General features: G+C 43.7%; 1 protein-coding gene across 5 annotated transcripts in view; it reads left to right on the top strand.

Moving 5' to 3' along the window:
• SASH1 (SAM and SH3 domain containing 1) overlaps nt 1–23,227 on the top strand; it is a 278,424-nt gene that overhangs the window by 224,651 nt on the left and 30,546 nt on the right. For 2 of the 5 annotated variants that reach the window (XM_064360587.1, XM_064360588.1), the window contains exons 9-10: nt 15,905–16,037; nt 21,663–22,498. In XM_064360587.1, coding sequence (XP_064216657.1) covers nt 15,905–16,037; nt 21,663–22,498 — 969 coding nt within the window. Of the gene's footprint in view, nt 1–10,422; nt 10,830–15,904; nt 16,038–21,662; nt 22,499–23,227 lie in introns of those variants that run through there. The other 3 variants (XM_021669797.2, XM_012452620.3, XM_064360589.1) reach the window with 3 other exon arrangements.

Raw genomic sequence — 23,227 nt, 5'->3', positions numbered from 1 at the left:
TGAAGATCTTCTGCCCTTCCCGTCAACTGCCATTCTTAAAATACTTGACTTCCCATAAAAGTGCTATTTTTGCACATGCCATTAACATGGTAGTAATGGCTTATGTTCATGTATCAGCAGATAGGCTAGAATTGTCGGAACAAGCTAATGTAAAAGTGCATGCTTACTTGGTTACACTTTTACCAAACACGTAACCAATTTGTTTTCTATTTTAGAAGGTATTATTGCATAAGTGGGTTTAAGGGTGGGTCTGGTATGGTTTTAGTAAGCATGTTTGAACTTAGAAGTACTGTCTGTGAAGAGTAAGTGGTTAATTGCACTGAAATAATCTGGGGCCTGACAGCACTGATGACGTGGTCTCATGGAGCGTGTGGGTGTGTGTTCCATACCTGTTATCTCCGAGGGCATGCTCATGGTAAGCCCATTTGGCTTTTTGTCTTTGGGAACTAACCAGGTACATCTTTATACTTACTGATTTCTACAGCTGCAGGAAGTTGAGGGTGCTTGCTGCCTGGAGGCCTTCCTCGACATATCAGGGGCTGGCCAGGCTTGGTGGCTCATACCTGTAATCCCAGCGTTTTGGGAGGCCAAGGTGGGCAGATTGTCTGAGCTCAGGAGTTCTTGAGCAGCCTGGGCAACATGGTGAAACTGCATCTCTACCCCCAGAAAAAACGAAAACGAAATAAACTTAGCTGGGCATGGTAGTATGCACCTGTAGTCCTAGCTACTTGGGGGCGCTGAGGCGGGAAGGTTGCCTGAACGAGGCTGTAGTGAGCTGTGTTCATGCTACTGCACTCAGGGTGACAAAGCAAGTCCCTGTCTAAAAAAAAAGAAAGAAAAATACATCAAGGGCCACATTAATAAAACAAATAATGACAAAATATCCAGGTACTACATAATCTGAGGGTACCTATTTTTAAAAAGTAGCTTGTGGATACAATTTGGTCAGTTGTTTCTTTCATTTGGTTGAACCTGTGGAACTGAAGATACTAGACAGCTTTTGATCTATAAAAGTGGTAATTTCTTTTGTCCAACCTAATACATAAATACCAAAGAGGTGATGCCACATTTCCCCTGCTAGCTGATTGTATTTCAGTACAGATATTTGTAATCTAATTTGGTTTAGAGACTGGCATTTCAATTTTCAATACCAGTTTCTGTTTTTGCTCTTGAGAACAACCCTGGGGAAGGTGGAGATAAGAGGATTTCCATTGCTTGTTCAATATTATTGATTCATTACATGTCAATTCCTTGTTAAATCGTTTGCCCTAGTGCCAGTTCTTATTTAATGGATGGGTTGGGAAGATACCCAGGCCCTATTGTTGTTCGTAAGTAGAAGGTAGACTGTGGGCCATCTCCAACCTAAGCTGGCTTATTAAAATCATAGGTTGCCCATCACTTGTTTTGAGTCTATTTGAATGTTCTCAGAATTACCCACTGTATCAAAATTCTTAGGACAATAGTCAGTCATCAGAAAAATCATTTGGAAAGCAATATTTTAACATAACCAAATTTTTCTACAGTACAATTTCTATAAAAATATCCTTTTATTCTCCTCTCTATCCGATTCATCTCCCTCTTTGTACCACAGCACAACTCCTAGCTTTCCAGTGTTCACTCTACTATTTATTATTAGTATTATGCTAATAGTATTGCACAATTAGTTTCTAAAAGGATGCAAATCACTTCTTACACTGTGCATTTGACCCAGAGTATAGGTTGAAAGCATGCCACCTTGAGCATTCTTTCATTTATTTATGTGAAAACATTTGTTGGGTGCCCATTATGTGCCAGTCCCTCTACACAAGGAGCTTGGGTTTGAGAAAAGGAGCCAGACTAATGAATGGCATGACTGTGAACTTCATTGAGATTTTCCTGCCTATTATAATAGGGGCACACAGAAAGTCCAGCAAGCCCCAGCAAGGAGGATCTGGGAAACCTTCCCAGATAAGGTGGTTGACGCTGAGGAAGAGTTTTCCAGAAGGAGAAATGTGTGGCAGGAGAGGGAGCAGCAAAGTCAAAGGTCTAGATGAAGAGCTGGGTAAATCTGAGAACTTGAGTCATATGAGAAAATCGGGTCGAGTAATCTGAAGCATTTCTCTGTATCAGTATTTTGACTTCGAGGGTATAGATTCTATTCTTTGTTTATTTTTATTTATAAATTGGCTCTGTAATAGGTCGTTTCCTTATTTCTGCAAACTTTAAATTCATATCATTTATGTTTTTCATCTTGTCTTTGAAGTCTCATTTAACAGAATTAGTATTCTTATTAAATTATTTTATAGAGGAAAGCAACTATTAGGAATTTCTTCCTGTTCCTTGAGTTATATTTTCTCTTGATGAAGTGATGAGCTCAAAAGATTGGCTTTTTGTTTTTATCTATGCTTCTTCTTTTTCCCCCTCCTTGCCATAGTTCGTTTGTATCGTTGTCATGCATTTTTTTCCCACCTTGTTCCTGTTTGAGTGGCTCTGATCACATTCTCTGTTTGTGCTGATATTGAACATTATGTTTTGACTTGTTTACCATGCTATCTGACAATAGTTGTTTTTTTTTTCCTCCTTTCAAGATACAGTTGAGGGCTTTGTTTTGTGGTCTGTTTATGTTTGTTGTTGCTACAGCCTGGCCATGGTATGTGATGGAATGTGGTCTTCATTGAGATACCTGGACTCTGCCTTTTCTCTGTTAAAACTGTGTTAAATGTGCTGTATCATAATTTATGCCAGCTGGTTCATAGCTGGGGTAATTGATGGAATATAGCCAGTCTGCCTTTAATTCATTTTTATAATTTTAGAGGCTGTCTTTCAGTCAAGAACAGCCTCACTTGACTTTCTGTTTTTTCACTCATTGCTCTTCTGTAGGCATTTCCATTGATCTTAGATCAGAAAAAGATAAAGAGGTCACACAGCTTCCTTCCAGATTTGGGTTTACACTAAAGGACTCTCTGGATTTTTGCCAGCCTGGCTTTTGTAGAAGTTGTGAGCCTTTTTCAGTGGGCTTCAGAAATTTGTTCTTAACTTGGTCATGGAGTTTAGTACATTAGATTACGTAGCTTTCTTTGTTTGGTTGCTCTTGGTGCTAAATTTTTGCTAGTTTTTTGTTTTTTTTTTTTTCTTTTTGGGGGGCTTTTGCTCATTTTGTTAGTTGTTGTAAGAAGAATATTCTGTGGTTCAGTGTTCAGCAGAGTTCATGACCTGATAGTTTTGCCAGTTGGATGACCTCAAACAACCTTTTTAGCTCTAAATAATTCCTCTCTGAAGGTAGGTATTCAGTCTATATTTCTTCAATTTGGAACTTGAAGTAAATTTACTTATTTATTCTGCAAACAAAAGAAGAATAATGTTAAGGTTGTAGATCGTCAGTCTAGAAGGTAACATTGGACTCTCCCACCTCCAGCTTAGACAGATGACCACTGACCTGGTGGCATGAGTTTGGCTTGGAGGAATGGTCTTGGTGGTCCCACCTTCCCTCCATTGCCATTTGGCCCCATCAGTTCTCTGTATTTCTACATTGCCATTTGCCTAGACAAGGTTGTTTGGCAGCCCTGAGAAGTCATCATGCCTGATACATGAGTCATTCAGTCTAAGATGCCATATAAGTAATGTGACTTTGCAAACACCACCCAATCCCTTAGGAGACTTACTACTTCTGGGATGAACACTTTCATCAGATCCAGAAACTAGCGCCTTAAACGCATATGTAATTGCCCTACTTGGCAGTCCTGTTCTGAATCATCCTTTTTCCATGGCATGTGAGAATCAGATGCCCTTGGGAGTGAGTGGGTTTGGTGTTTTGCTTTAGTCTTTAGTGTGTTTGGATAACATGACCCCACTCTGAACGGGGGGACCTGTAGAGCTGTAGATTACCTTCCCAACACTGTTTCCTAACTCAGTTATTTTATTTGAAACAACAGGTTTCTCTGGCCTATGATCAGGGTGACAAAGCCCCAGGCAGAAATGTCTTCCAAATATTTACAGAGTGTAGGAGAAGCCAGTCCTCTTTCCTCCACTTACCACTCTCTCCCCTGACCCTTCAGGAGAAGGAAAGACATTCTCTGCTCTGTGGCAACCTGCAGAATTGGGGGTGGGGGGGTGGGTGTTCACTTTTGTTCTAAGTCTCCCTAGATCTGGCTGTAGGACTCCTGAGATGTTGGATTTTCTCCCTTCTCCTCATGGGGGCGATTAAAAACAATTCCAAGTGCATGAGTTTAAGGTGTAGATTACAGTTGATTGTGAACGTAACATCCATTTGCTGCTCCTTTGGTTTTATGGTTAAATTTTAAAGCAGTTTCTTAAGTGAATTAAGTGCTGACAAGCCTTTGCCCCTAGGGAATGGTAATATTACCTCAAATTCTCACATACTTTTTCCAAATAAAACTATCATGTAATTATCTTCTCCTCTTCCGCCGCCCCCTCCTCCTCCTCTGTCTCTTTCTTCAAATCTGGCAACAACTAGTTAATTTTGAAACTGCCAGAGAGATTATTTCAGTGTTCCACTGCTCCTCTGGGAAAAGAATGGAATCTCATCTTTTTTTTCCATATGCTAACAAAAATCTCCTAATTTCAGAGGGCAATGATGTCACCAGCTAATGAGCAAAATATTTCTTCCCAAACAGCTGAGTCCTCCCCTGACTCCTTTGTGATAAAAGAAAAAAATAATTACCCACAATGTGTTTCATATTTTCTACTGTTACTTCTAGCAACTCATAAACACACTTTTAAGTAACTCTAACTTATTTGAACTGTGAGACTAATTTTTTTGTAAACACGAAGAATAACACATTAACCTGATCACTGTGACCAAAAGGCCTCTGCCGTGGCCGGTCCCCGCTCAGACCTCACTGTTAGGAAAATCTTGAACGTACTCAGCCAGGGTCAGTGCACTGCCCCCAAGGTAGGGAGGGACTTTCAGTGCCTCACTTTTTGGATCATGGAGGGAGATCAGGCATGTTGGAGAGATTATGAAATCAAGCTTGGGGAAGAGGAGGGCTGGGAAGCTCTTGTTGATTGGTGTCACATGCTGTTTATAAAGGCAGCAACATCAGCTGAGCTCTTCTTTGCCTAGATAGGAGGGCATCTAAGGTTGGGCTGGGGTGGGTGGGAGAAGTAGGGCCCCAGGACCACCTAAACACTGGACTAGACTCCTGTAGGCACGTGGAAATGCCCCTCTACCCATGGCAGGTACTCTTCCCCTCATGGAAGTGTGCCTCAGTTTCCCTACCCAGAGATGAGTCCTCCCGCATTGGAATTCCTATATCTTATGTTTTCTCATGCATTTATCATGATTGACTTTAACATTAATTATATTTCTGTACTTCTCTTGGGGCTTTCCCTACCCTTAGACTTCTAGATGATAACCGTCATAAATTCAGGAAATGCCAGCTTCCTCCTATTGGTATTCCTTGCCTTTCCTAATGCCTTGAATCCATGCATTTATTCATTCATCCCATTTCAATCAGGAAATATCTGTTTAACACAAACATAGATATTTATCTAAGTGGAAAAGAATATTGTAATTCTAACTGCTTGTGAGATTTTAAAACAATACAATGTTTCTGCAGAGCAAGTTGTTAATATGTATCAAAAGTCTTAAAGACACACCCTTTTACTCATCAATTCTACAATCCAATCATCTTTCTAAAAAAAGAATGTGTTAGACGTGTTAGCAATTTTACCACAATGTGTGCATCCAAGGAGTATTTGAAAAATTGGAAACAGGCAAATGTCTAATTATGGGGGCCATGATATCAGCAGATGATGCTGTACTTCATACTATTGAATCATTAATACATTGTATAGTATTGTATTAAATATTTGTTGACATGCAAAAATGTTCAAAACACAGAGTTTTTAAAAATGGGCTATAAAAGAGTGTGGGTGCGGCATACAGTAGGGGCCCAGTGTTTCTCTAAAGGAAAATCTTTTGAGGCAACCATGGCTCAGAAAGAGTCCCCACTTACAGGCAGATGTGTCATTTCTACTTGGACTGTGTGTGTGTGTGTGTGTGTGTGTGTGTGCATTTGAGGGAGGATTTGGGGACACTAATAGTGACTATAGGAGGTGGAAAAGCTAAAGATCAAAGATCATCCTTTCTTGTAAAAAAAAAGGAAACAGAGAAACATCAGGGTGTATTATGTGTGTGGAAAAGAATATTGTAATTCTTTTACAACATTTGTGTGTGTGTGTGTGCATGTGTTTGTGTGTGCATGTGTGTTTGGGGGGAAAGTAGAAAGGCATAAACCAAAATATCACCAAGTTTTCTATTGAGTATAGGATGATACTTCATTTCTCTTACTACTTTGTGCATTTTTGCATTCTCCAAATTTTTAGTAATATGTATCATGTGTAGTCAGAAACAATAAATGCTGCTAACATACAGATGTGGAAATGAATATGGTCGTGCTCACTGTCTGCATGGCAGTTAGTGATGGGCTAGGGAATCTAGCAATGACAATATATGTGCTAAGTCCTTGGGTAAAGTATATTTAGTCTAAGGGAGATGAGGAACAAAGCCAGGGGGGCTTTCCAGAGGAGACAGTATATGGACTGAAACTTGAAGGATACATAGGAGTTAGGGATGTGGATGTAATCAGCAGAGCTGTTTGCAGAAAAGAGCCATCAGGGCAGAGATGTGCATGGGGTGTTTGAGATGCTGTGAGGAAGCAGGAGGGGGAGAGGACCAGGTGCTCTGAGGCCCTTTCCACCTCATGGTATCTGAAGAGTGGAGCACAATGTACCAGAAACTGAATCTGACCAAGCACAGTCACATATTCCACGATAAGGCCTTTGGACCTTGTTTCAGGGAGCTAATGAGGAACAATTCCTCGCCATACGAGTCAAATACTGAAATCCCTTCTCAGCAAATTTGCACACCTACTGTGTGCATGGGTAAGTTCAAGCCGGCTACCCAGAGAACAGGGCCAGCAGTGGCCTTCCCTCACAAAGTCTATCCCCTGATCATCTCTCACCAGGAAGCTTCCCAGGGTGGCCTGGCTCAGTCTAGTCTTTCCAGTATCCCACAGTTTACTCTGACACATGGCCAGGGCTAGGAGCCACAGGGCTGGGAATCTCAACTTCTTCATTCCACAGTGATCGCACTGATATTTATAGGGGATCTACTATGGGTGGGCACTAGGAATGCAAGGAGAAGGAGAACAGACAAGGCTCCTGGCCCGGGGGAGCTTCCTGTCTTCTGAAAGTCAAGCAGTGGTGCATCCTCACAAAGAGCCCAACATCGACTATCTTGATAAATACCTGAGCCACCCTCTGAGAGGCGTGGCAGTGAGGTTTAAAAGGAGTGGACAAGGTCAGATCTCTTTCCCATCCTCTTAGGACACTCTCCAAGTCCTGTGCTATGAGGAGAGGCCGCTCGGGGGAAGAACTGGGGATATGTCCTTCCTGCCACCCTCCCCAAAGTATCAGGATAAATCAGTGCATGAGTTTCATGTGTATTTCACATGGATCAAAGACTTCCCTACCTATCAAGCTCTAGGCTTCACATTCACGGTCTCGTTTTTATCCTCTGGAGATCCTTAGAAGGCGTCTCACTGTCTATCTTAGAAATGAGAGAAGTTAAGAAACATGCCCACAGCCACACACTCTTCCCACGTGGCATAGAGGGGAGCTGAACCTGCGTTGGCTCAGTGCCAGTGTTCTGGCCCCTATTGCTTCTCAGAGTCTTCTCTGTAACTGAACAGGCTGTCCAGAGCCAGCCTCAGATGCTGACCATATTACTAGCTTTCACATGTAAAAACGTTGTTGGGTTTTTGTTTTTTAAAATGGAATCTTCCTCTGTCGCCAGGCTAGAGTGCAGTGGCGGGATCTCGGCTCACTGCAGCCTCTACCTCTCCCAGTTTCAAGAGATTCTTGTGTCTCAGCCTCCCGAGTAGCTGGGATTACAGATGTGCACTATGCCTGGCTAATTTTTGTATTTTTAGTAGAGATAGGGTTTTACCATGTTGACCAGGCTGATCTTGAACTCCTGGCCTCAAGTGATGTGCCCTCCTTGGCCTCCCAAAGTGCTGGGATTACAGGCACGAGCCACTGTGCCCAACTGGTTGTTGGGTTTTTGAATGGTCTTTGCTATTTACACAGCACCTTAAAAAAGCAGTTTGTGAAAATTAGATGTTGCTTGAACTCCAGTGAGTTGTGAATAGAAGACTGCAGAGTTAAGAATAAGGCTGGGCATGGTGGATCACGCCTGTAATCCCAGCACTTTGGGAAGCCAAGGCAGGCAGATCACCTGAGGTCAGGAGTTTGAGACCAGCCTGATCAACATGTTGAAACTCTGTTTCTGCTAAAAATACAAAAATTAGCTGGGCATAGTGGTGGGTGCCTGTAATCCCAGCTACTTGGGAGGCTGAGACAGGAGGATCACTTAAACCCAGGATGTGGAGGTTGCAGTGAGCCGAGACTGTGCCATTGCACCCCAGCCTGGGCAACAAGAGCAAAACTCCATCTCAAATAATAATAATAATAATAATAATAATAAGTGCTTATTGAACTCCAATTGTTGATTTCACGTAAGAAAAACGTTACTACACCAAATTTATGTGCAGGAATATTAAGACCCATAGAAGTAAAGTGATTTGCTAGAGAACTTGGAAATTAAACCCAGGTTGTTCTAACTCCTGAGACCTTGGGCTAATCCTCTTCCCTTTACCCCAGTCTCATTGGGGCACTCTCATTTTCTTCGTTTTTATCCTGTAACGAAGGCGTTCAGTGGAAAATGTCTACACTCAGGTTTAAGGAACTCTGAGCATAACTTTGCGCACAGTTGTCAGCCTTGGATGAAGAAAGGCCTTGTTGAGGTAGGGTAGTGGCACAGGAGCAAAACCACAAAGTCTCAGATTCTGCCCCTGTCATTGCTGTCTGTGAAATGGGATCATGCATGCAAATGTTTAGCACAGTACCTGGGAATGGTGGGCTTTTGACAAATACAAGTGTCGGAAGTACAGCATGGGAAAAGCAGCTGGGCTGTCAGGTGGTGGCAGGGGACGGGGAGTTTGTGGGAGAATCCATTTGTGAAATGGGGAACTGGGCAGTATAGGGAAGGTGTGGTGAGCCCTTGCAGGAGAAAGAAGAGGAAATTTCATAAAGGTTGGGAGGAGGTATTTCTGAGCAGAAGACGGGGAGAAGGGAGTATAATTCTTGCCAAGGAGTGAGAGATGCCAGACAGCCCAGGGTAGAAGAGCAGGGCAATAGCCGAGGAAAAGGGGGTGGAGCTCTGGTGATCTGGTGCAGAACCTGCAACGTGTGCACAGTAAAACATGACCTTTCACTTGGGAGCTTCGTATTCCAGTCCCCTTTTGTTGTTGTTATTTGAGACAGAGTCTCACTCTGTCGCCCAAACTGGAGTGCAGAGATCTGGGCTCTCTGCAGCCTCTACCTCCCAGGCTCAAGCCATCCTCCTACCCCAGCCTCCTGAGTAGCTGGGATTACTGGTGAATGCCACCACACCTGACTAACTTTTGTAGTTTTAGTAGAGACAAGTTTTCACCATGTTGCCCAGACTGGTCTCAAACTCCTGGCCTCAAGTGATCTGCCCAGCTCAGCCTCCCAAAGTGCTGAGATTACAGGCTTGAGCCACTGAGCCTGGTCATTTTGTTTAGTTTAGGTAACTTCTGCATCCTGTTTAACTCTAAAGTTCTGTCGTTTTAAGGCGGGAGAGTGGTTCGTACATACCCGTGAGTTCTGTGGAGCTAGGTATTTTATGTTGTGTGATGTCCTATAAGGAGATGGGCTCAAGCATCATACATAAAGACTCACACAATAAAAGGAATGTCTAGAAACAAGCAGCTTTAAGTGTGCAGTGGGAATAAATGACTTACCCAAGTGAATGAACTTAGCCCCTGGAAAGACAGACGTGACTTGCAGCCCACGTCATGGAGACTTTCTATGGGTTCTTAGCCCTGTGTTGTTTAGATGATGTTCTGTTTAAGTAACAGCATGTGCCTAGTGGCTCCCCTGAGATCCTTGAGAAAATTAAATGATCATCTTGTGACACAGTCCTCATGCTGACATTTCTAGAAGGCAGGAGAACTCAGATGCTCTGAAATGGTCATTAAAACAATTTGTTAAGGGAGTTTTAGAAGCTCCAATGAAGGGGAAATAACCTACATTTACTCTGGTTAAAATTTTAAAAAAGAGTGGGCAGAGAGAGAGAAAGTGACAACTCTAGGAGAAAAACCACAATTCTAGGTTTTAATTCAGTAATTTCAAAAATAGCCATTGGAAGGTGTCTATTTGCCATTGAGACTACTCCCTTACGGGGGTGTCCAGAAGAATGTCTGCAAAAGAGATCTTTTTTTTAAGTTCAGTCACTTTTAAGGGTTAGTCCTTGTCCTCCTTGTCCCGGATTTGCTCAGATTCTCGCGTTCTTTTTTCTGTCTCTGGAATTCCATAGACAGTAATTAAGGAACTGGAGGCCAGCAGGAGGTCAGGGAGCCTTCCTCGGTGAAAACAGGGATTGTTGGCCATGCACAACACTCCCTTTTTTCCTTGTGGTGAATAGGAGATTTGCTTAGAGCTGATGACTTATGCCTTTCTTGCAAGTTATGCAGTTAGCAAGCGACTAGGGAATCAGTCAGTGAGCAGAAAGAAGCTAATTGAATCCAGTGTCTTCCCCTTTCTCTTTCGGATACTAAGCTGTGACGGCGGAGCCTGCCTGATCATGTAACTCCAGAGAGACATGTTCCAGGAGTGCCTAATCCTAATTTCGAGATTGCGGAGTTGATGCCACAAGAGTGAAGACGCTCTCCGAGTGGGGAGGGGGGTGGGAGGTACTGGACGTCTTCAGAATTGCCCCTTAGGCTTGCTAAATGCCGAAGCCGGTAAGTCGCTGAATGCTTTTGACGGGAAAGAAAGAATGTATTTTCTGTTGCTTCAAGTAAAAGTTTTTGCTGCTCCTGCCTATGACGTTTCTCTCTCTTTTCTTCTTAAATTCCTCTAGATTTGTCCTTCTTTCCCCTGTTTTCTCCTCTACCTGGTAATCTTGAGCATTTTTGCCCTGCATGTTCACCAGTGAAAATGCGTAACTTTTGGTGAATAGCGGATTTTATTTTGAGAATTTGAGAAAATGAGCATATATGGCTCAGCTGTGAATTGTGGAGGCTTTTCCTGGGAGGACTTGAATTCAGACAGTGTTGCGCATTGCTTTTCTTTTCTTTTTTTCACCCCCCCCCACTCATGACACCTAGCATATTGCTTTTCTTAAGCTTAAACTTGATTGGCTTCCTTGTCTTAACTTTAAGATTCATGCTGTGACAAAGCAGACCTAGAAAGCCGAAGCATGGATGTCCGATCATGCGCTAGGTTAGAGAGACCAGTGTGTGAATTTCACAAGCAAGTACATTTCCAGTTTCAAAGTGCTTTTCAGAAATGTTTAAATATCTCTGGGTGTTATGTGGCACTGGGGGAGATAAGTGGGCTTAGTCTGGGTGTTAACCATTAACACCCAGACTAAGGGAAACAAGCTGAGTGAGAGTGCTTCTGCAAAAGGCACAGTTGTAATCCTGTGATCAGTGTAGTCTCCAGCGGTCCTCCAAAGGGTCTAGCTGCTCCTCACAAGTTTGTTGTAATCTTTATTATAGCACATTGCCACTGTGCCCGCACAACTGTGCCGTACGGCTTTTGGAAAGAATCTGCTCTGCACACTGTAGTCCCAAGAACTGTTACAGGGTCTGGTGAAGTATCTGTTACCTACCAGCCGCCACAGGCTTTCTTGGAGCAGTGAGGGGATGCTTTCAGTGAGCTCCGGCACACAAATGTTTGTACTTACAGATGTTATTCATTTTGTTCCTTTTTTCTGATCATCCAGCATGTAGCTGTGTTATAAAATGTTCTCCACGCTGGCTCCATGTCTTTCCTATTAGAACATTGCAGATGTGTCAAGGATGCACTTGTTCCAAAAGAAGCTGGGAAGGAAGGAGGCTCCACCCTCCTCCGAGTGCCAAACGGGCCCCATAGGTTCCTCATTCAGCTGCCTGGCTGGCGAATGGTGTGCTATCTCTTTAAAGCAGCTATAGCTTTGTGTCTTGGCTTGGTCAATTTGTTATGGTTTAAAACTGTGGAGCCAGCTGTCTGCAATCTGATGTAATGTTGCTATGGAAACCAGAAATGAAACACTTAAGCATTCACCACAGAATTACTACATATAGTATTAGCCAAAGTAATTAAAAGTTGAGCCATATGGGCTTTCTGCTGGAAAAATCTGCTGAGGAGAGGCTGGAAATCAAATGTTTCTGTTTACAGTATTGGAAATCCACTTTTCCACAATTTTTGGTGGGATAAGTTGCCTTTTTCTCTTGAAGGTGTTCTGGTGAGGGGCTGTCTTACAGATGATTGAGTTTACCTTCTCGTTTAGAAGATGATCTATTTAACTCTGACCCAGGGTGGGACAGGGAGGGGAGGCCACACTACCTCATGTTTGAATGTGTGTGAACATATACTTTTATTTTTTCACTTTAATTCATTTAAAGCCTTTTCTATAATAGTGTGGAGCCTATTTCTTAGAATCATCTATTTTATATACAATCAGATTTCTTCTATCTTCTACAAAGTTCTTCACATAGGAAGATTTCTTTTAAAATATACATAGTATTTGACTTTAAACATTATAAATTTTTTATGTTTATAAATATAAAAATTCCCAAGCCCCCATCCCTAGTGGTGTATTTCCTGAATAAAAAGACATGCTGGCCGGGTGTGGTGACTCACACCTGTAATTCCAGCACTTTGGGAGGCTGAGGCGGGCAGATCACCTAAGGTCAGGAGTTCAAGACCAGCCTGGCCAACATGGCTAAAAATACAAAAATTAGCCAGGCATGATGCTGTGTGCCTGTAATCCCAGCTACTCAGGAGGCTGAGGCAGGAAAATTGCTTGAACCCGGGAGGCAGAAGCTGTAGTGAGCTGAGATCACACCATTGCATTCCATCCTGGGTGACAGAGTGAGACTCCATCTCAAAAAAAAAAAAGACACGCTATGTTATTTTCAGCATTTGGGAAGTGGAATATACTTAAAAAGAAAAACATGACATGAGGAATTCAAGATTTACTCTCCAGTTTAGAAAAAATGCAAGCCTTTTACAGTGTTTTTGTATTAAAACAGCTGGAGAGAATTTTTTAAAGGCAAATATTTTGCAACCCTTTTTTCCTCTGGACTCAGGAGGAAGTGAGAAGTCAACACCTCTCCATCAATATCATGAACGCAGCAATGCATTCTTGGGTTGTTGAACTCAAGTAACTTCTAACCTGACTTCTAGGAAATTTTCTATTTAAAACACACACACACACACACACACACACACACACACACACACACACCCCTTGAATGACCTGAGTTTTCTGTTGCAATTTTCTTCATATAAATTGTGCCACATCTGTCTTGTCTAGTGTCCAAAACATGATCATGGAAAAGAAGGTCTTGGTTGCCATGGTTTGTGCTTTGTCAATGACAAACACCTCCAAATCTTGATTTTCCTAGAAAAATAAAAATAACATTCAAAGGTATGAAGAGCTCATGTTTCTTAAAAATAAATGGAACATGTGAAAACAATTAAATAAGTACCTGGAATATGTTACTTTTTGCCACAGTGAATCTGGGCAGAGGAAAGTAGAACTTTATGAGGCCTCCTGTCCTGGTTTAACCATTTTGATTTCAACTTGGCAAGTTCACTGTAATACACATAATGATTTGTGTCTTTGTGGATTACAATTTTTCTTTTACTTTTTTCTATACCTCATTTTTCTTCTTACCGCCCACTATGCCATATACACACCCCCCCACACCACCACCAGCAACCAGCAAACTAGGTATAAGGTATATGCATCAGTAATTTTCATCCTGTAACACAGCTTCTTGTATTTTGATTACAGACAATCTGTACTTATTTCATTTGCATTTGATCTCTAGAAAAATAGAAGGTTAGAGACATAGTCTAGCTTTGTCCCATTGATAGGTATAGAGACTTTCTGTAACATATGTTGATTCTTCTTCAATTAGAATTGCTTGTCTTTTGAGCTTCACCAAGAGGGCAGAATGTTTTTAAATGTTTATGTGTAATTCCATGCACTGTGGGTTTTTCAGGTGCTGCTTACCTAGAATGAGGGTTAACCAAGTTCTCATTCCTCTGGTTGACCACTCCACCCGTTTCATCACATGTCAACAATCCAACCAAGTAGAAATGAAACTCAAACCAGACAATACTATTCTGTATTAGGAGCGATACTTACTATTTTATTTTAATTTTTTACATTTTAAGTTTTAAGCTAATTGCCGGCATCCAGTATAGCCTCTCTACACTGTTACTGGGAGCCCAGTTTCTATTCTTTATTACCAGGTAACTAGTACTTGAACTCTGACATTTGCAGCCAACATTTCATGTAGGAATTGTAGAGAAATTGGACATAGATAATTTATACACTTCACAGAAGAGAAGTCTGAGAAACACTTCTGTCCTGATGACTTGCTGACTTTAGGTTTATAGTTAACCATAAGTGGGTAAACTGCTTGCTGATAGTCATACAGGGAGAAAGTACCATGGCTCCATGCCTTGAGTTCCAGGGTGAAGACAGAAGCCAGGAAATCAGTTGTTTTTATCCCTTACTATCCTTGTACTAAGGTTTGTGCCGTAGTGCAAAGAGGACTCACAATGCGCACCATTTATATGCCTAAGTAATGCATAGAAACTCTACCTCTTCTTCTGTGGAGTGATTCTCTGCAAACTCTTGCTTATCTGTTTTATTGTCTATAACACTGGGATTAGCGAGAGCTTTTCTTGGGGAGAAAAGTCTCTACATTAGGATCGTATTCAGAGATGGCACTTTGTGTTCATTTGAGTCATTGGTCTTCCTACTAGTCCATGAACTGGGTTGGAGGAAATGGAGAAGGTTGTTGTCGGGGCGGGCGACGTGAGCTGGAATTGCTCACCCGCTACACAGGGTGTGTCAAGGCGGCTGCTCGCAGGCATGCCTACGCGCTCGCGCTGCACACTCATTTAGCGGGAGACCTCTTTTGCTGTTTCACATTTTGAACAGATACAACAGAGGAAGCTGCATATTGAATGTTGGAGCAGACTTGGAAACGAAACCCTCATTTTGTTCACAAGGAAAGGATTGTTTTTAGCCTGGGTCACTGCTGCAGAGAGAGTTTTTTTCCCCCTCTCTCTGTAATGTTTGATACTTGAGGGAAAACAGCTGGGCCTGAGCATGCTGGCTCCCTGCAAAGTGCAATGGGCTGCTGGGGAATATGGATTGTACCGTATGGCTGAAAGGTCAGCTTTTTCCCTTGTCTCTCTTGGAGGAATGCAGGGTCTGTCCTCACATTCGCCTTGTGAGCCCTCAGAAGAAGCTGGGAGAGATGGAAGGGCTGGCTGCAATGTGGCAGACAGTCTTAGCCAATGGGATGGAAGAGGCTTTTTGCATCTCCTTCCCTTTCCTGCCCTGCTGTTTTTGATTTTCGGGGGGAGGGCTGGAAAAAGTCAACAGAATTTTGGTTTGGAGAAGTAGTTGATGACCACGTTAAACAGCAAGTCCTGATGGGCCAGACAGATGAGAGCCTGGCCCAAACCACAGCAGTGAAACTGGAACGACAGGGCCAGCGCTGGAGGGAGAGTCCTGCCGGAATCCTCCTCAAAGGGGGCAGGGAAGTAGTTGAGACAGATGCCCCCACAGGCCTGTCGAGGGCAAAAAATGTGCGTTTCGGTGCCTAGGACCTGATTCTACACTGAATTAGACCTTAAGATGATATGTGGAGCTTTGTCAACTTCTTGGACAAATTTGTTGATTCCCCAAGTTCAGCAACAGAGCTGCCGAGATTCAGACTGGCAGCAAGGCTGGCTACATCCAGCCGCTCGAGCGGAGCTTGAAGCAATTATCTGATTAACTTTTCCTTTGTTTCTTTGCCAGTCAAGAGAACAATCGGATGATGAGACCGAGGAGTCGGTGAAGTTTAAGAGGTTACACAAGCTGGTAAACTCCACTCGCAGAGTCAGAAAGAAACTAATTAGGGTGGAAGAAATGAAAAAGCCCAGCACTGAAGGTAAAAAAAAAAAAAAAAAAAGGCGAACTCCACCCTGGTTATTCCAGAAGAAATCATCTGGGGGTCAGTTTCTCAGTAGAAAAGGGATACAATTTCAAGTGGAAAATGCATGGAGCTCTGGCTGAGTCTGGCAGGACTGTGCCTGCTGGAAGAGTGATGCTCAGATGCGATGATGTGGTGGAATGAAGGATCCTGGTGTCAGGCGTTTGGGATGCTTAGTAATTTAAACTGAAATGATGGGAAATGGAAATATTCTCAAGGTGTGGTATAGCTTCATGTATGAGCTTCTACCATTTTATATACACTTTCTAACTTTTTCACATGAGCCTCCAATCCCAAAAAGGACTGTGGTTCTTGCTCAGTGAAATTTAGTTCAAATTTGATATACACACATCTTGAAGAAATGTCTAACGGTCAAGGCACTTGACATCCCTTTAAATTTCTCAGGGGTGATTTGTTCTTCCATTCAAATGGAGGCTTGAAGGATCTGGGATTCTAAGGCAATCTTTAAGAGCTGTGTTGCTGGGTTAGCCAGGGGAAACAACAGTGTCAAAAGATACATCAGCTTGGATTTATTGAAGCGGATAGTTAGCCTCTGAAGTAGAATTATGGCAGTTCAAATCTGAACCTTATTCATCTCTCTTGTTAGTAAAGTGCATTTGCGGCATCTTAAAAATTCTCCCCAAAAAGGCAAAATAAAAGAAAAAGATTTTCTGTTTGAAAAATGATAATAATTGAATTGGATAAAAATACTGGAAAGAATATGCCTTAAAAAAAACACATTAGTTGTGAAAATGTCATATCTATGTTATGAGGAATTTCAAAATTTTAACATGTATGTTTTAAAATTATTTTTGTAGAGGCCTTTTTGTTATATAGAGATAAAATCAAGCTGTGTAAAGAAATGAATTTCCCCTTATTTGCAAAGATAAAGGTTTTTCATTTTTATTGCTGCTTTTAATTTTTGTTTAAATTAATTAATTTTTGTTTGTCATTATTTATGGGTTTAAATCCCTTAGAATAATACTGAAGCTAAGTGGATATCTGTGAGAGAATGGGGATTAGAAGGGAAAAGGAAAACATGGGGAGAGAAATCAGCTTTATGGCCAATTTCATAAATTAGGGTTGTTTTCAATTCTGGGGTTTCATTAGGGTATCTTTTTTCATGGTAATTCTGTTTACATTTGGATGCAATGCTGATTTTACATTTGGGTGTTTTAACACCTGCCTGGCAGTCATGAATTTCACAGTATGGAATGTAGCCTGTGGCGGCTTTTACTGAAATCACAGACAGTGTCACTTGGTACTGTTAGGGAGAACCATATGGAATTGCCAACACTCAACTTTCAGGGCACATTTTATAACAAATTTCATGAACACTAGGCCAAAATCAAGTCCCAGATATAACAAATAGATGGAGGGGGCTCATTCATAACTGAGATTACGTGGGTAAAGTAACTAGTCCTGGGCCTGTGGTAGTGGTGTGTGAAGGCAGCCTTTCCACTAGAATAACGTGATGAAAACTACAGACGTTGTAATTTGCATATTTATGTCAGAATAAATCAATCCAACTATCTTTGAGAAGCATCGATTAAAAAGGAAAAATATACCAAAAGGGGTAACTCTAGAGTAAAAAGTAATAACCATATGGAACTCTGGCTCTGAACTCCAGTTCATCTGGGCACGAATCAGACTTCACAGATGGAAGATGGATTTAGTGAGCTCAAGTCCTAAGGTACACTGTGGCATCTGATGAGTCAGGGAGCCGAGGTGTCCTTGGCCAAGCTCACTGTGTTCTCAGGAGAGGCCCCAGGTGTGTGCGTAGCAAGGCGTCTGCTTTGGGTCGCCCTCCAGTTCCCTGCTAAACTGGAACTTCCTCCAAGCCCTGCACAATGGAGAACTCTCTGAGGGTCCTCATCTGGCAATGGTACTTGAGAGAGGCTACCTTGGCTCTCTCATCTTGCAAAGCAGGAAGGATTCATACTCCAGGAGCCCCTCCTCTCCCTGCCCTTGGACTTACAAAGAGTTGATCCTTTGACTTCCTGCGTGGCTGTGCTAATACCACGTTGTCTGCATGGTAATTATCATTTATTGAGGGCACTCCATGTGCCAGGCACTTTCCTAAACACTTCAGATTTTACGTTCTCTTTAATGTCACCCTCAGAATAGCCACCAGAGGCAAGCACTTATGCCATCCTCATTTCGTAAATGAGGAAACCGAGACTCAAAGAGGCTAAGTAATTGACTCCTGGCCACTCAGCCAGACAGCAGAAGGCCCAGCACGATGTCCAGGCGCCTGCTCCCTGACAGCAGCCTGTTCTCACTCCGCTGCCACCTCTGTCCCCCATCAGCTCTGGAGTCCTCGGAACGCCAGGAGAGAGATCAATTCTTCACTTATTCTCACCCTTGCATCTTGGGTTTCAAGTCCTTATCCCGGCATGGATGACCCTGGCCAATCTTTAGGTTACATTGGTGCCCTTTATCTGCCCATTTCTGTGTCTTTGCCCCACAACGGACCCCCTTCCTCCCCTCATTGCTCCAACTCATTTCTCTCCAGTAATGGATCACCAGTTTTTGTAGAAAGCTTTTCAGCTTATACAGCACCTTCACATAACTCTTCTATGGGAATAACATTTAGTGTTATTGTCACAACAGCCTTGCCAGGGATATTAGGCAAAGATAGGTAGGCATTATTGCAGATGAGGAAACAGAGGCCCAGGACCAGGAAGTAATTGCCCAAGGTCAGGGAGCTGTGAGTGGCAGAGCCAGGCTGGATGCAGAGCATACCTCTGAGTTCCTCACATTAAGTCAGCCCATAGCTTACCTCCTTCCTCCTGCCAAAATCACCTTGCCTTTGGTAAGCTGGTCTCAGCTAAGATAGATGGAGGCCTTCACGTGAAGCACATCACACCAAATGTGATGGAGTGAGCTCATCTTGAGGGCCACTCTTCCAATAGGAGAGTTGTACACTCAAATCAGAGGAGGATGGGAGAAGTGATGCTCCAAGTTCAAGCAGTCCAGGTCAAGGTTAGGATTCCGGGCCGCTGGTCAGGCCCAGACGGAAAAGCCTGCACTACAGAAGGCCTGTCCGCGGTGCCAGTGGATGCAGCCACTTGGGAAGTGTCCGCCACATTTCCCTCCCAACCCCTTACCAGATGCTGACTTTCCTGAACCCAAGAATAGAGCTACATTCGTCATGGGCATGCGTGCACCAGCTGGTTCCAAACTCAGATGTGACACTGAAGTACTGGAATCTCTGACGACAGTCCTAAGCACAGAGTCCAGAAAATGTCCAAAACAGCTGCTGAGTGACAGATCCTTAGGATACGCAGGGTAGACCCACCTGACTTCTCTGAAACCCCTCAAGACTGTGGGTGCCTTTGCACATCTGTGTGGACACCTGGGTAGATGGTGAAACCACAAGCATGTTGACTTTTTTTTTTTTTTTTTTTTTTGGTGAGTTGGAGTCTTGCTCTGTCACCCAGGCTGGAGTGCAGTGGTGCAATCTCGACTCACTGCAACCTCCGCCTCCTGTGTTCAAACGATTCTCCTGCCTCGGCCACCCAAGTAGCTGGGATTATAGGCGTGTGCCACCACACCTGGCTAATTTTTGTATTTTTAGTAGAGACGGGGTTTCACCATGTTAGCCAGAATGGTCTTGATCTGATTTGTGATCCGCCCGCCTCGGCCTCCCGACTTCTTTAACAGAGAAGTCCACGGTTGGGCTGCCCCTGCCACAGGTTGTGCCTCTCGTCTTGGCTCAGTCGCTTCTTCTTGGAAGTGGAGGGTAGACTGTAGCTAGAAGAGGTTGCTGTTTTTATTTCCAACAGCATAAGAACCCTTGGTCTCCACATTTTATCAGTCAGGTGTCCCGAGGAAGGAATAGGAAACTTCCAGCACATTTGTATCCTGCCTCTGGACTGATGAATTTCTGTTAGAACCCTGAACTCTGCCTTTAAACTCCCCCTGAAAGATCTCTGAACAATTCTTCAGGGGACTTGGGCCAGGCGGAGTTTTACATCTTTCTCACTTCCCTCCCTCCCCACCACTGCCTCCTGGACATGAATGTAAAGTTGACCTTGGGTTGTATTTGATAGCAGCCATTCTTTGTTGTTGTTATATTTGCACCTATAAATCCCATCAATTGGGAAAGTAAGCCATTCTTAGAATTTTAAAGGACGGCTGCGGTTCTTTTCCCCTCTGAGTTTTGCTCTGAACTGAGCATAGCTCTCCCTTTTTCTCTGACATTTAACTGCACACTGGCGCCCTCGTCCCAGCTGGTATATTTAGTGCCATCCTTCTGTTCCAAGGAACTTTTCCTTTTTTCCTCTTCACAATTCAGCGGGTGGAAAGCTGCAGAGCTCAAAGTTTCCCTGTAATTAAAGGGACACAGCGCGTTGGGATCGCTACACCCACAGTTTGACCTACTTCTTTTCTCACATCTGTTCACATAACACATGCGGAAAAGAACTCGGTTTTCCTGCCAGCAAGTCCAAACCTTTCCACTGGGCTCTGGAGGGCTTGGCTTGCCACCTGGCTCCAACGAGGGCTTCAAGAGCTGGAATCCCTGAGACCAGCGGGACCCTAGAGCTGCCTGCGTGTCAGGGCCCTTAAATGCCCTTGCTGCTTCCTTGTGAGGCCCGAGTTGATGGGAATATCTGGCCACGATCACTGAGTTCCCTAACTTTTTGCATTTGGCCTGTCAGCTGGAGACAATTTATCAGTCACATTTGCAAGATACAGCCCTTTTTAGTGTTTCTCCCCAGCAAAACTTCGTTGGAGATTTAATCACTCAAATGGCATATGTACCAATAAACCAATCACTGCCAGCCGCATGGCATTTATCACACTCCAACTATAAAAAGCCGCCAGAGCCAACATAAAGGAGTGCCTTTCAGAAGGGGGCAAGATCGTGATTCCTAGTTTCAGAAGGTTGCATTTGCAAACTGGGGAGGACATTATCTCGAAATGCTAAGGCATATCCTGATTATGGCTAGCTTAGATTTTGCCAAATGGTGTTTTAAATATGCCTGTGAAGGTGTTTGGTCTACGGAGATATATAAGGAAGAAGAAAACACATCTGAAACCTTTTAACATTAAGCTTGTGTGAAACCATATATTTGCACAGTATATTTTCATTTTTCTGTGCATATTTAAGGGGGAGCTGGGTTTGTAAAGAGGGTCATGATGCAGAGAAAGATACCACTGTAGGCTAGCTAGCTATATGGGTGAGCTTATTTTTTGCATGGTGTTGGGTGTAAAGAAAGATGTAACGCGGCCGAGCGTGGTGATTCACGCCTGTAATCTCAGCACTTTGGGAGCCTCAGACGGGCAGATCATGAGGTCAAGAGATCGAGACCATCCTGACCAACATAGTGAAACCCCGTCTCTACTAAAATTACAGAAATTAGCTGGGCCTGTTGTCATGGGCCTGTAGTCCCAGCTACTCAGGAGGCTGAGGCAGGAGAATGGCTTGAACCCGGGAGGCGGAGGTTGCAGCAAGCCAAAGATATTGCCACTGCACCCCAGCCTGGTGACAGACTCAGACTCCGTCTCTTAAAAAAAAAAATGTAATGCAAGAATGGAAAGGTGTGTTCACAAGAGACTCTGTTGGTTCCCCTGCAGGTGGGGAGGAGCACGTGTTCGAGAATTCGCCGGTCCTGGATGAACGGTCTGCCCTCTACTCTGGCGTGCACAAGAAGCCCTTTTTCTTTGACGGCTCTCCTGAGAAACCTCCCGAAGATGACTCGGACTCTCTCACCACGTCTCCATCATCCAGCAGCCTGGACACCTGGGGCGCTGGCCGGAAGTTGGTCAAAACCTTCAGCAAAGGAGAGAGTCGGGGCCTGATTAAGCCCCCCAAGAAGATGGGGACGTTCTTCTCCTACCCAGAAGAAGAAAAGGCCCAGAAAGTGTCCCGCTCCCTCACCGAGGGGGAGATGAAGAAGGGTCTCGGGTCCCTGAGCCACGGGGTAAGTACGGATGGTGTTTGCTTCTATGACAACCACCGGCGCAGGCACCACCTGCTGGTGTCCCTGGAGGAGTTTCAGAGTGTGCGGAAGCAAATCCGCTTGAAGAAAACGGATACTAATTATTCCTGTTCCAGAGCTTTTCTCTGCCAGCGTCCCTCCAGAAAAGGCGTCGCCAGCACCACCTGTGACCCGCAGCTGCTCCGGCAGAAAGGCAAAGGGGGCGGGAGCTGCGGCTTCCCCGGCAGGAGGGTGCGCGGGCGCACCTCGGTCAGCGAGTTCAATATCACCTATGTGGTGGAGCGGAGCCTGTACAGCCACCTGAACCTGACCCAGCTAGTGCGGCCTGCCTCAGACAGGACCCTGAGCAAGGCTGAGAGACAGGACCTGAGGCGGTGCCTGCTGGAGGAGGATGAGGAGGCAAAGAGGAAGTGGGCCGCCACGGTCGACCGCTGTACTAAAAGGGTTCTCTTGAGAATCCACCAGAAGTCTGTGAGTCACAAAGATGGTCCCGAGGACGGCCTTGTCATTTCTGTGATGTGCAGTCAAGCATTATGGCCTTTCTTCTGCGGGGACCGGCTTCCTCCCCTCTCTTTACTACTCATGACGTCAGGGACTATCCCATCATCACCTTCAATTTCAAACCCTGCTTTCACTTCCAGGCACCTTTCTCCTTCTCTTCCATGTCTCCTCTTGCCAGATGAAGCTGTTTGAGTTCCCATTAAAATAAGCATTGAAGCTGATCCAGAGAGGGGCTTCCAGGATACAGGGATGGGGTTTGGCTGCCTCTAAGAGTGGCTGTCTTGATTCTCGGCCATCGTGTCACTTGACCTCAAAGAGGCTGATTCAAAACAGAAGGGCATTTTGCCCTTGAAAGAGATGCTTGCTCTTGGTTTTAAAATTAAAACAATAGGAGCAGGCTCATGGAAAAACTGCCATCATCACAGTCACCAATGCGGTGATTTGAAAACATTATAAAGCACATTTATTTTATTAGTAGAGGCAAGCAAAAAGTTTGTAAATCCAACAACAAAAAAATGGGAGCTTTTTTGTATTACTTAAGTCTATTCAATGTTCTTATCTTTTTAAACAAATCAACATTTGGAAATGCCTTGCCCTAGCCTATAGTTTGTTCTATATGCAGCAAGCAAGAAAGGACTCACTCTCAAAGAATAGGATGTTTTTCACTTTTAATACCAGATGATCAGAGACCTAGCAAGA

The sequence above is a fragment of the Aotus nancymaae genome, unplaced genomic scaffold (assembly GCF_030222135.1).
Source record: "Aotus nancymaae isolate 86718 unplaced genomic scaffold, 86718_ANA_hifiasm-v0.15.2.pri h1tg000040l, whole genome shotgun sequence".
NCBI lineage: Eukaryota > Metazoa > Chordata > Mammalia > Primates > Aotidae > Aotus > Aotus nancymaae.
This window is presented reverse-complemented; position numbering and strand designations above follow the sequence as displayed.